The sequence below is a fragment of the Columba livia genome, chromosome 21, assembly GCF_036013475.1.
Source record: "Columba livia isolate bColLiv1 breed racing homer chromosome 21, bColLiv1.pat.W.v2, whole genome shotgun sequence".
Taxonomy (NCBI): domain Eukaryota; kingdom Metazoa; phylum Chordata; class Aves; order Columbiformes; family Columbidae; genus Columba; species Columba livia.
In genome coordinates this window covers 1917710-1930436 of record NC_088622.1, presented here as the reverse complement: position 1 = coordinate 1930436, position 12727 = coordinate 1917710, and the positions used below count along the sequence as shown (strand labels likewise).

At 50.0% G+C, this 12727-nt stretch overlaps 2 protein-coding genes across 5 annotated transcripts; both read right to left on the bottom strand.

Moving 5' to 3' along the window:
• Window positions 1–218: 218 nt before the first annotated feature.
• Window positions 219–2525, bottom strand: AURKAIP1 (aurora kinase A interacting protein 1). Of its 4 annotated transcripts, none has more exons than XM_065037920.1 (4): window positions 2491–2525; window positions 1886–1974; window positions 930–1378; window positions 219–380 (listed from the first exon to the last, which is right to left on the bottom strand). In XM_065037920.1, exons 2-4 carry the CDS (start codon window positions 1935–1937, stop codon window positions 273–275), a joined length of 609 nt encoding a protein of 202 aa, XP_064893992.1. In that variant the 5' UTR covers window positions 1938–1974; window positions 2491–2525; the 3' UTR covers window positions 219–272. The 4 variants fall into 4 exon arrangements, with proteins under 4 accessions (XP_064893992.1, XP_064893990.1, XP_013226559.2 ...); XM_065037918.1 differs by having other exon boundaries at window positions 1886–1976; window positions 2457–2515; XM_013371105.3 differs by having other exon boundaries at window positions 2436–2499.
• An 872-nt stretch (window positions 2526–3397) lies between these two features.
• Window positions 3398–12421, bottom strand: LOC102084380 (C-signal). Its single transcript, XM_005514299.3, has 6 exons — window positions 12179–12421; window positions 6096–6147; window positions 5664–5851; window positions 5294–5449; window positions 4345–4455; window positions 3398–4142 (listed from the first exon to the last, which is right to left on the bottom strand). Exons 1-6 carry the CDS (start codon window positions 12317–12319, stop codon window positions 4029–4031), a joined length of 762 nt encoding a protein of 253 aa, XP_005514356.1. The 5' UTR covers window positions 12320–12421; the 3' UTR covers window positions 3398–4028.
• Window positions 12422–12727: the final 306 nt, after the last annotated feature.

The following is a 12727-nucleotide window of genomic DNA, read 5'->3' as shown; positions in this document are numbered from 1 at the left end:
CTAACATGAATGGCCAGGGAGTTTCAGAGGCTTTGAATTTAGTGCCATCTACCGACACAACGAGCAGAGCCGCACACACAGAACCTACAAAAGGCCTCACATCATTCTTTTGGGGAAGAAAAGCATCTTGCTCTCAGGTCTGCCCTTGGAAAACTGTTCACCAACTGTTCCTCCTACTAATTCCATCACACTCAGAAAAAGGTTAAATGCAATCCACGTACTTAAATATTTTTTAATTACAACTACAGGTTAGAACTTTATTACAAGTGTTTTTATCGCTTTGAACTTTTCAGAAATATCTTGGGTGTTTGCCATCCCGCAGGAGGGTTTTTCAAACCAGCTCTTTTCCAGATGCGCTCCAAATCTTTCTCAAATTTTATCTAAAACAGAAAATAAAAAAAAAAAAAAAAAGAAATAAAAAACAATAACATAGCTCAGAAGCAACACTCAAGTATTCAGACATGGCCTATGTGTCCCAGTGAGAATCCAGATATAAGATATAGAGATATAGACATATATATATAAAAAACAATAGGAAGCACCTGAGGATGCTGGCAAGACAGGAAAGAAATTAATCTCCCTGATATAACTCAGACACATGAATTAATCTTTCACACAAACACTAACATTCTTCTCCATCACCCATACAAGTTACTGTCATGCAAGAAATATTATGCCCAGTAACTACCACACATATACGTTTACAACCACAGAAATATCCTAAATTACAACTTCTCAAAATGTACAGGTCAAACACAAAACAGAACAAGCTACTACACCAGTAAATACTGAACTCATTAAGGGTCCCTGAGCTGCTGCAAGTTTTCCCCAAATCAATTCCACCTGAAAACATCACCCAACACCAGCACAGAAGCCAGTTTGAGAGTGGACGCATTTAGGTCATAAAGTTCTCTCTGCCCTGAACTCACCTGACGTTTCTTCTTGCGACCCTCCTTTATCCTCCTCCGCACAAACTTTCTTCGCTTGAGCAGCTTCTTGTACTTGTGCCGATTCATTTTCCTCCTGCGAATCTTCAAAATGTTCTTACATTGAACTTTGTTGCTAAGTGTCCCCTCTCCTTCCTCCACACCAGCTCCCTCGTCAGACGGGGGGCAGTCGTATCGCTGGACAGGTTCATAACTCCCTTCTTCCTGAGCATCTGGGATTTCTGCTTTGGGCAGCGAGTACCGCACGGTCAGCCAGCTTTCCAAGGGGCTGATGGAAAGTTTTCTGGGGATCAGCATCTCCTCCAGTTCAGGGTCCAGCGCATATCGCCGCTGAGGTTGGGCTCCGCTCTTGTTAGACGGCTGCGTGCTGTAGTGCACAGATGTGGAATGACAGCAAGGAAAGGAAGACGCTGCCCTTGGCAACAAATGGCCTTGGAGAGGAAAAGAATTTCACTTCAGAGGCAGAATTTTCAAACAGTCTCTTAAGAAAAGCTCTGCCCAGCTCTCAAAGCACCAGGCAACCGTGGCCAGAATAATCTAATAAAAGAAGCTGCTTACAAGAATTGTATTCCCATCGCAAAAGCAAATATTTTTTTGATTTGAATTTAATTACATTATTGTAAAACCATCTGCTAAAATTACATTATACAACACTCTACTGTGTAAACCGTGTGAGTGCAATTTGGAATAGCAAGGAACTGTTCATTACATAAAGCCTTCCTGCTGCTAAGGAATCTCCTCCTGAGCTAAAAAGAGGTCAAAACTGAGCTACAAGACACTGACAAAATAGATTAGAGACATAATAACATTTGGCAACCACTGAACCAACAACAGCCTCACCACTCTTGCACTAGATGCTGGAAAATAAATTTATGTAAGTCTAATTACCCCAGAAAAAATAAAATAAAATAAAACCGGGTTACACAACATCTGTTTACCTGCAACTCGTGAAGCCCTCAGTAACTGGGAAGTCAGCTGCGATATTAACATATTGATTCCCCTTTTTCCCCGTCAGCACCAGTAATGACTGTTAAAAGAATAACATTTATTCAATGAGGCAAACACGTTGTTTAAAATAAATCTTCCAAATTCAACCCCAAACCCCCCAGAGCTGGGCTGGCACACTCTAAGCACCCTCCTCGTTTTACCAACACACTGTGGGATTTCACTGCAAGGGCCCGGCCCAAAGCGCTGCTAAGGCAGCTGTGCAGCTCATTAATAAACCTTCCGCTGTTCCGAGTGTAAAAATAAGGTGAATTCCGCCCGAGCCCTACCGGCACACTCCTGCACAGCTCAGTTGCTTCCACAGCACAAAGCGTGAGGAAAAAAGGCCGAGAGGAACAGCGGCCTAGCGAGGGGCCGCTACCGAGGCGAGGCGAGGCGGGCCGCACCGCAGCGCGGCGCTCTGCGGGCAGCTCCCTCCCACCGCCCAGCCGCCCCACCGCCCCTCTCCCGAGGCAGCGCCTCGCAGGAGCTCCGCGCCCCGACCTTTACTTCCCTTCCTTCCCTTCCTTCCCTCAGCCCCGCGGCCGCCATCGCTCACCATCCCCGCCCGCCTCCGCCCCGCCACTTCCGCTTCCGGCGGCCGCCGGGCAGCGCGCACATGGCAGCGCCCCCCAGCGGCGCCCGCCGGCTCTGCGAAGGCGCGGCTCTGGGCAACCTGGGCCAGTGTCCCACCAGCCTCTGTATAAAACATTTCCTCCCGACGTCCAGCCTGAATGTCCCCTCTTTTAGTTTAAAAGCACCGCCCCTTGTCCTGTCGCAGCAGCCCCTGATGTTCAGTTCACACTAAACTGTTCAAACCGAGCTGTCCCCTTGCCGGCCACATTGATAGCATGTCAACATCTTGCAGCTGTAGGAAATCGCTGCGTTTTGTTCACCTGCTCAGTCACATCAGGACATCCTTAAAACCAGGCCTGAGCACAGAAGCGTGGTTTGTTGAGCAGTTTATATCCCTGGCAATGTGGGGATGACAGAAAGCCGGTAGACACCTCTCCCTCGCACACCCTGATCGGAGGGCAGGTCTCATGGTGGCTGCTGTCCAGGAACAGCCACACCTGTGTCTGTCTGTCCCACCTACTTGGCTGTTTGTCTCGTCTCCCTGGGTACAGGAACCCACCGCGTTGGCACTGCATGAAAGTGCCTACTCAGCGGCCATGAGGGAGCGGTGGTGAAACCAATCCCACACTTCAAAGAGCCACTGTGGTTCTTTTGCTTTTATCCCGGCCCCAGCCAGAACACCGAGATCTTTTTCACCAGCTGCTTTTGGTATTTCAGACCAGAGCAAGGGGCTGCCCCGGTTTTGGGTACACCCTACCATGTTCAACCCAGCCAGCCCAAAGCAGACAGCTACGGTTAAGAGGTTTTTTCCTGCAAAGTACAGTTCTCTGGTCAGGAAAGAGAAACCTACACACAGGGAAATTAACTGAAGTAGCTTAGTAAACAGACTATTTGTTTAAACAAGATTTTATTGAAGACACTTAGAGGTTTATGTACAAAACAACATGCTCACCCCAATATTGGGATGCTAGTCACCCACTGGGAACAAGGCGTGTGCCCCGTGTGTGCTGTCAGCCCGGGGACACACCGCGGTTAGCGGGGACTTTCTTACAAAAGTACCAAATCCACCTCGTTTAGACCTGGGCAGTTTCAGCCTCAGCTCAGTCAGGGCTGAAGGAAAACAAAGGACCTTTTCCAGCAACGTGTCTCCAGCAGAACGACCATACTGGACACTGACCTTACTCTGAGGCAGAAGGAAATGACCTGACCCCCCACTTTGGCTTTGGAAGTGAGGAGGAGCTATTCCCTGGATTCAGCTTGCACATTTTAATCTATTTTAGATGGGTCCAGGAGACACCCATCACTACAAGCACAGCAGTATCTGCAGGAAGCATCGGAACAGAGCAGTAATGATACCAAATGCAAGAGTCAGCCACCTCACTTCCCAAATACACCTAGACGGAGGCTGCCTATCAGACTGGCTATTGCAACTAGTGTAGAATAAAACCCTGGAGACACAGACATTAGTGGTACAAGTTAAATAGTGACGGACACGTTGTCTCTGTAGCAAACTCTGCGCTTCTACCATGGCAGAGTCTCCCCTTGCCAGTCCAAGAAGGAGCCGTTTTCTTTTTCACCAAGACGGTCCAGAACGGAGAGGATACCCGGAATAGCCTCTTGCACCTGCATGGGAGCCTGGAGCAAAGCAAGCTTAGATTATTAGTGGGAACGCCCTACAGAAGAAATAAAATACATTTAAGGAGCAATTAGGATCAGGTGGGATGTATTTTCATGCCTCTGCAGCACGTGGAAGCGTGTTCTGTGCAGCGGGTTCTTGCTCAAGGGTTGGGACAACAAGGGAGACATAATTCCATGTTTTCAAAGAGTTGTTGCTCACCATGTTTCCGCCCATGTCTGTCTGAAGCCAGCCTGGATGCAAAGAAATACAGAGAATTCCATCCGATTTCAAGTCTGCAGCAAGACAGCGGGTGATCATGTTCAGCGCAGTCTGCAAGAGCGGAAACCGCCTGTTAGTGTGCTGGGTCTGCAAACTTTGAGCAAGGCATTAAGCTGATGGGCACCTCCTTTCCACCGTGCTGTCTCTTGCAAAAAGGGGCAGCAAAAGCATCACAGTAACTTATCCAGACTTAGGGGGGCTTGATCCTCAGAGATATCTGTTCAGAGAAGCATTGCGAAAGCTCTATTGTCGTAAGCTCGCTGCCCAAAGAGGAAACTAAGTTATGATGGAAGGTAAAGTAGCATTTGAAACTCCTAAGAAAAGCAGGGGGGAAGGATATTGACATAAAGACTCTGTTTTTCTGTGATGATCACTACACAAACGTTTAGTTTTTTACTTCTGAACAGGGAAAACAAGCACATTAACAGCTTATGAGTAGGCGGTGTAGGAGATACTGTGTCTCTAATCTTGACTATTTGTACAAACTCATTCTCTGGATGTAACGAAACTAAAAACACCTCTCACTAACTGGCATTGCCACGTAGAGGTCAGCACACCTTTGATGGTGTTCCATGCCTGCTGTCTTGCTCAGACTGGAGAGGAACACAGCTAATAGGACACAAACTGGGTGGCATCAGGTCTTGCCTTGATGCCAAATCCCTCCAAAATGGATCTATATCAAAGAAGCGATGGAGCATTTGTTAAGATGCTCCAGATGTACAGTTTTCGCAGGTCCCGTTTCCACCCACGTGAAGAACAAGAACAGTTCGTGTGTCAGTGTGGCCCAGGAGGTGCTGCACACCTCAGAGCATCATCTTCAGCTCACATTGGTCTCTAAGCCCCTGTTCTGCCCCCACCCAGCGAGCACAGCCCGGGGAAGCCCACAAACCTTGGCTATCCGGTAGGGATAGACCTTGAGGAACATCTCATTTGCCTGGACGAGCTGCATGGAGGCAGCAAGAGAGGACATGTTGATGATGGCAGCTCTGTGGCAGCCCATTCCTGTGCCCAGCTGGGCCGCCTTCCTCAGGAGGGGTAGAAACGCCTGTAAAAACAAAGGTTACTTTTAATTTGGCCAGCTAGCTGTTGGCCCGTTCAAGCAAGCCAGACTCTCAGGTTCTGCTCTATGAAGAGCTTTGATACTAGGACCTGTATCTGTGCGGTTCCAAGGTGACAAGCGCTTGAGTTCCATGCCCAGCTCACTGGTGGAAAAGTCTCTTATAGTCCCATAGGTCAAGTGCATTCCTCCCAGTTCTTACCTTGGTGACCATCAGCTGGGCAACCGTGTTGGTTTCATAAATGGTGAGCATTGTCTCCGCTGTGACTTCTTCCAAGGAGGCCACCACGTTGATGCCGGCGTTGTTGATCAGGCAGTTCAGACCTTTGTCTCCCACAATTTCCTCCACTTCCTTGACCACTTTCTTGATGCTGTTTTCACAGACCACATCTGCACGGAGGAGCCAAGAACAGCCACAGTGAACGGTGTGGTTCAAATGCCATCTGTCCCTACACAACACGTGCTGAACCAAAGCAAAGGCGATTGTCTGAGTGGGGACACTGAGGCAGCACACAGAGATGACAACGCACAAAAGTCTTTACACAGATTATATTCCCCCAGTGTTATTTTAAGATGAGAGTGATCATTTTCTTACCTTGGTCGAACATAACTTCTGTGTAAGCCATTTACTCACCCAGTTGGAGGAGCTTGATGTTGCTGTATTCCTTGCTAAGCTGCTGGAGCTCCTAGGAAGAAGAAATCATTTATGTTATACATAGATATCTATATATCTCCATAGCTATTACATAAAACAGTTTGAGATCTGCACCTCCAGAACTGTAACTTCCTCGCCATAGAAGCATAAAGTGGAGTAAATGTGTACTATACTGGTGGTGGTGCTGGACAAAGTGTGTCTAAATTGGGTTGGGAGTCCCAGCTGGAATACCTCGCTTTCTGTGCCGTGGAGCCAAGCGGGAATTGTGGCCAGACCTAACAGATGGGTTACAGATTCCCAGCCATCTTTAGGAGACTGAGCGACCCTGGACTAACATTCCAGCTCCAACAAACCCTTTTCTTCAGGAGCCCTTTGGGAACAGGGGTCAGGAGGGCTGATTCTGAAAGAGTATTTCTTTGCCGCTTGGAGACACTTCGGAACTCCGTGTCCTCTGTCCGGCTATAATGCATTACATCTTTTATCTCGGTTCATACTCCGCAGGATTCTCTCCAGGCTTGTTTAGAAAGTTTGTTCTCCCACTGAGGACAATCTACAACCGCAGCTCAGGCTGCTGAGGGGAGTGGGAAGGAAGGAGAACAAGTCAGAAGCACGAAAATAGAAGACGTTCCTTCCTTTGGATGGAGATTAATGGGAGGGTTTCGAACAGATTAAAGGCCCAGAACACACTATCTTGTTTATTGACGGTCAGACATGAAATAGTTCTGCCATGTCAAGGTCTGCAATAATTACATGGCTTTGGACTGTGCACTGGACTCGAGTTTGACAGCATCCTTTCCTTGATAATAAACTCCAGAAGTGCTCTCGCTTCTTGAGGTTTGTTCATTTATTTATAGTCAGATTGCTTTATTCTCTGACAGAAACAAGCTACTAAATGGGGCTGAAAGGCCAGAGATGTTGTGTGTAGGGACAGCAGCTGCGAGGCTGCTGAAGTAAGCAATACGTTCAATTAAGAACTCCGAACACTGTAGCATTAAGCATTCTCCAGAACATAAACAGCATGAAATTACAATTGCTGAATGCAAATCATGTTTAAAGTTAAATGGTTTTTCCATTTAGTTAATTAGTTAACAAGTGACTCCTCCTTCAGTGATTTACGTTCCTCACAAGCAGCTCCTGGGCATAAAGCTAACTCAACTTTGGTCTTCAAGAATGTTACTCCACCTGATATCAACATAAGCTGAAAAATCCAGTTAGGATACCCAAAACTTGCAGAAAAGCCTATTCTTTTCCCTACCGTGACTTGAAGGAACATGCAGAGAGGAGAACCAAGACAGATTCATGGCAGCACAATCGGGTACAGCTGTTTCAAGCCACCAGCCACATCTGCTGCTTCTCCTCTTCCCCCGTCCCAGGTAGTTTTGATCCAAGAGATCAAAAGCCTCCCATGTGCAGAGAACTCCGAAAACATCACTGCAGTGCATGTATATACTGGTTATTGACTCCCCACCGAAGGGATAAATCACTGTGGTCACCTCTCCAATTCTCAAACGCCTCGCTCTCCCCTCCATTAAAAACAAGACAAAACCCCACCAAAACCAAAGCAAAGCCCACAACTAACAAAAAGCCCAACACCAAAGTTGTCTTCAAGCATTTTTTTGTTGTTGGGTTGGTTTTGCAGCAGACTTGTGCTCACTTTTTATTTAACGCCAACACAGTAGCGCAGGGACACTGCACCCAGGGACACACAGGTGAAAAACAGGCTAAATCGCTGGGAAGGCAGGACCCCAGCACAGCCTAAAAGAGCCGGTACAGCCCATAATGCCAACACAGACCTAAGAATAAGTGAGCTCACTGGTGCTGTTGTTTGGAGCGCAGCTTATATTTTAGTGTCAGTTTACACAGTTTCATTTAAAGACAATAGGTACAGCCAACATATCCCAGACTGAATCACCTTTAGTTAAGTCATTTTGAGTCAATGTACTGTGAGAGCCCATTTAAAAACAAACACGACAAACAAAACCCACAGCACAACCCTAACGGGGTGTTTGGCACGGCAGCTCTGAAGTGTTCCGCACCTGAATAGTTACCCATGAGAATCAACTCTAAGGGGTTCCGAGAAAAAATTAAACTCCGATTAGCATCTGTTGTTTCCTGCTTGCTGATTTTAATTACGATTAACAAGGAGTCAGCCTACTTCAGTTTAAACAAGATCCTCCGGCACTCCAGACTCCAGATGCAGATTCATCAGTACACAGGATATTTTTTGCTAGATTTCAACCAGTAACGTTGTGTTGTCTTTGTCATTTAACAAGATTTACTTTACTTTCTTTATGAAAGCATTATTGGCTTGGGTTACAGCTCTTGGAAAGGACCTGGCCGTACTGGGCCAGTTGGAAGCAATCCAACCAAACTAATGTAGTTTGTGAGCAGCTTTGTCAGGCAAAGGTACTTGACTCTCCTTTCACATCATCCCAAAGGGACAAAGCCAGGGATGGATGGGATGGATCAGATTTGCCCATATCTATTCAGTGTCACATTAAGCCCTGGAAGGTTTCCAGAGCCTGGCAGAGGAACCAAACGCTTTCCCGTTCACCTGGGAACATGGGCTGGGGGGGAACAGGAGGAACAAGAGATGCTCCTGTCCTGGGTCCCACTGGCAGCTCAGCCTAGCAGAGCCGAGCTCAGCACAGCAGAGCCAAGCTCAGCACGGGAAGCACTGTGAGCAGACTTACACCGTGGCCCTTTGGATCCCTTCAGCTTCCCCAGAACACCATTTCTTCCTTCCACACCTCAGGAATTCAAAGGGGCTCTACAGCACCATCATTAGGCACAGGCTTAGACCTTGGGTCAGAGTTTTTTCCCTTTAATGGGGAAGAAAGAGCAAGAAAGAAAAGCAGGTGGGGAGGAGAATTACAGACGGGTCCTCGAGCCCATCCAGGCTGCCTGATCATAACCGTGCTGTGGTTTTGTCCATCTGGAGCGCAAAGGCGGGGAGTCAGGATTATTGTGCGAGAGATCTGTAGCTGCTTCCACTCTCAGTGCCGGAGCAGCCCAAGCAAAGGCAGATCAGAACCCGAATGCGGCTGAGGAGTCTCACGCGGTACTTTTCCAGGAGGGGCAGTGGTTATCTCGATGGCCCACGGGCCCTGCTGCACGTTATCGTGCGATCTAAAAGCCCATTTGTTAGGCAAATGTTCTGGGGAGGCCACCTAGGAGCTGCTCGGCACAAGAACCCAAATTATTACAACTTGTGCCAGCGCAGACTCACATGCAAACGCCTGCAGCTGTTGGGCACCATCCCAGGGTTAGCGAGGGACGGGAGAGCTGCTGCTTTCTGCGGGGAGGAAAGCAAAGCCAGACTCTGCTCCAGCATCTCCGGCTAAATTCAGGTCCTTTGGGGCTCTTGTCTGTTTGGAGAAATCCACCGTATGCAAGTCATCTGTGCAGCAGAGACTCTTTGGATAACGCCCAGCTACTGGGGAATTGCTGCTGACTGTTGTCCCCAAGATGAGCGCTGCATTTGCCAGTAGTTAAGCATATTTAGCCACTTTTCCTCTGAAAAACGGAAGGTTATTTTTAAAAGGCTTTTCATTTAAGCTCTCCCCATCCTTTTCCCCGACTCCCTGCATTCTGCTCTACCAAACCAGATGAGAGCAGAATTCAAGAGAACTGTCCAAAGTTGCTGTTCTCCAGGTTCACCCTCCGGTCTAGGAGAGGAAGCGGAGGGCAGTGCACTCGTCTTAAGGAGGATTCTTCAGGTGGTCGCTCACCGCAAAGCAAAACGGGAGGAAACAAAATCAGATCATTCGAATCACTGTCAAGATAAAAAGCAAATGCTGACAGCTCGGGCGTGTGGAGGAAGAACAAGTCGCTCGACTTTACAGCCCAGTCTGCACGGGCAACAAGCAGGTCCTGGGTGGGCAAAGCCCATTCCACGTGCACCAAGACCCGGCTGCAGCACCAGGCTCTGAGTGCAGGAACTCAGGGCTTTAAAGATGCGACCACAAGGCAAAAAGTTATCTCTAGGGGGGAAAAAATATCAAATGAAATAAAATCATGGAAGCTTTGTCTTTCCTTACCATGCCACACTCAAGCAACGTTGCCAAATTGGTCCGAACTTTGGGACGGTCAGCGGCAAACACACCTCAGAATGCCAGGGAGCTTTGTGCCGATGTCCTGCATTGCAGACGGGGCAGATTATACCGGGGACACTACTGCAATGCCTTTCGTAAAGATTTCTCTTCCTTGTGGAGCTTCCAAACGCATCTGTTTGAAATCTGCTTTCAGCTGGCTGCAGGGGTTTCTATTGATGTCCTGCCAGCGCGCAGCACGTGGCCTGGAGGTCCTTACAAAGAACAAAAACCCACCCGCATCCACCAAGGACAAACTTTGTCATCCCCCCCCCCAAAAGGAGACACCACTCTTTGAAGGCTATTTCATCTTCTTGTGCAGGTTTCCCAGCTCTTTTGCTCAGGATTTTTAAGCACTGGCATGCAAAAGCCTCTCAAATTGTGTTAAGATACATCCGTATAATGTTTCCTAGGATGCTCTTCCTATTGAAGGAACCTTTCTTCTTCTCCATGTAACTGATCCAAGGCTATTATAATGAGAAATCACTGATGAACATAAGGGCTAATTGGTGAAAAAGCTCCCTCAGCACCGGCTAAAGCAGCTTTAGAACAAACAAGGCAGCGGGGAGATTTCTATCGCACACCAGGTCAGATGTCTCTGCTGTTTCCTGCACCGCACCGTTGTGCAATCGCTAATAGGAAATACACCTGGGACAGACGCCAGGTCGCGTAAGGGGAGTTAAAAGCGAACAGAAAGGTAGTGGATACCTGTTCAGGTGGGGCTGGGGGGGCTGAAAGGTGCTCTGTGCACTGCAGCTCAGTCCTGCTGGACTCAGCCATTCCATTTAGAAACGTCCTAAATGCGCTTTTGTGCCGGAGAGATTGTTTTGACAACAAGAAACAAAATGAAGACCTTTTCCTTCAGTTTTATAAGTCTCTGCCGGAGAAGCGAGTGCTCAGACCGCAGGTGTTTTCTGACCAACTCTGAACCATCACCCTCGTCCAGGAGCTTCGGCACCAGCTTTTAGAGTCTTTTTGGCATGACTAAGTAGTAAACAAAGTTGCTACGGTTTGTTTATCAGTAGCATGGTGTGATCACTGAAAAGAGTAAAAGGCACCAAGAGGGATCAGACGTAGGAGACGTTTCCCTCTGCACACACCAGGGAATTTGCCTTTTGCAAGGCAGCCCCGTGTTGTGCTTCAAGTAGGGGAGATGCAGAAATGGGGCTTTAGGTATAATTTCCTACAGAACGCCCACAGCAATACGCAGGGGGTTGAGACCGTCACAGAGCTGGGAGCTTGGATTCTTGCAGCTCCAGAGCTTTGCTAGGAAAGGAAAAGGGCGATACCTGCATGTTCGGCCGTGCGGCCCTGGCAGCGTCTGCCCGACCCAGGAGAGCCGGGATCAGACCAGAGATGCACCAGGGGACGCTGGTGGCCACAGAGGGAGCAGACTGAGAGCCTTCATTGTCAGTTTGTCCCCCAAAGGTTCAAAGGTCCATGTGAAACCGCAGAAGGCCGGGACATGCACAACTCCAGCTGCAAATATAGCAAGAAACTTGGGGGCTGGAAGAAGCGGCTGGCGGGGGCTTGAGATGCTACAGCTGCCTCCGCTCCTCCCGAGAGCGCACAGAAGCGCCTGAATCGCAAAATCCCGAGCTTATTTCACCTCCAGCCCCAGAGACTTTCCCAGCACTGGCTCTGTCCGATCCACCCGCCCCCGGTGGGCTCAGCTCCGGCTCCCATCCCACCCTGGACACTCGCTGCTCTTGGGCATGGAGATGCCCGACCAGTCCTGCGCTTCCACAAGTGCCTTTTCCTTCCCCTCCCCATCACCCCCCCAGGCCAGGATCTGCTCTCCGGGCTGCAGCTCCAGCCAAGCTGCTCTCCCGAGAGCTCCGGCACCGCCGGTACCGGGGCGCCCCGGCACACACGGAGCAGAGGATGCGCGGCTTTTCTGGAGGATGCGCGGTTTCCCCGCAGGCTGCCAGCACCCCCGCCCGGGGAGCCCCGCCGCCCCCGGCCCGTTACCTGCGCCTTCTCGGGGTACCGACAGGTCGCAAAGACAAAGTCCGGGGAGGCGCTGGCGGCCGCAAGTCCCCGCACCAGCCCCAGCCCGATGCCCCGGCTGCAGCCGGTGATGAGCACCGAGCGGCAGCGCGGCTGGGCCATGCTGGGCTCGGCTTAGTTAAGCTCGGTACAGCGTAACTCACTCCGCTCCCGGCGCGGCCCCACGCGGCTCTTGAACCTGCGCGGCGCGGAGCCGGTAGCGCCGCCCCGATCCCGCCCCCGCCGCCCCGCCCGGCTCGGCTCAGCTGGGCTCGGCTCAGCTGGGCTGGGCTCAGCGCCTCTCCCGCTACCTCTGGCCGCAGCCAAAGCGCCTCCCGGCCGCCCGCAGCCCCGAAGCCCCCGGGCTCGGCTCCCGATCCCCGGCGGCTGCAGCGGGAAACGGCCCTCGAGGGGGCGGCTCGGGGCGGTTTGGGCTCCCGGGAGCGCCCCGAGAGCCGGGAGGGTCGGGCTGAGCTTTGCCCCCTGATCCCCCACCCCACAGAAGGAAAGAGGGGGCTCACGAAACGATTT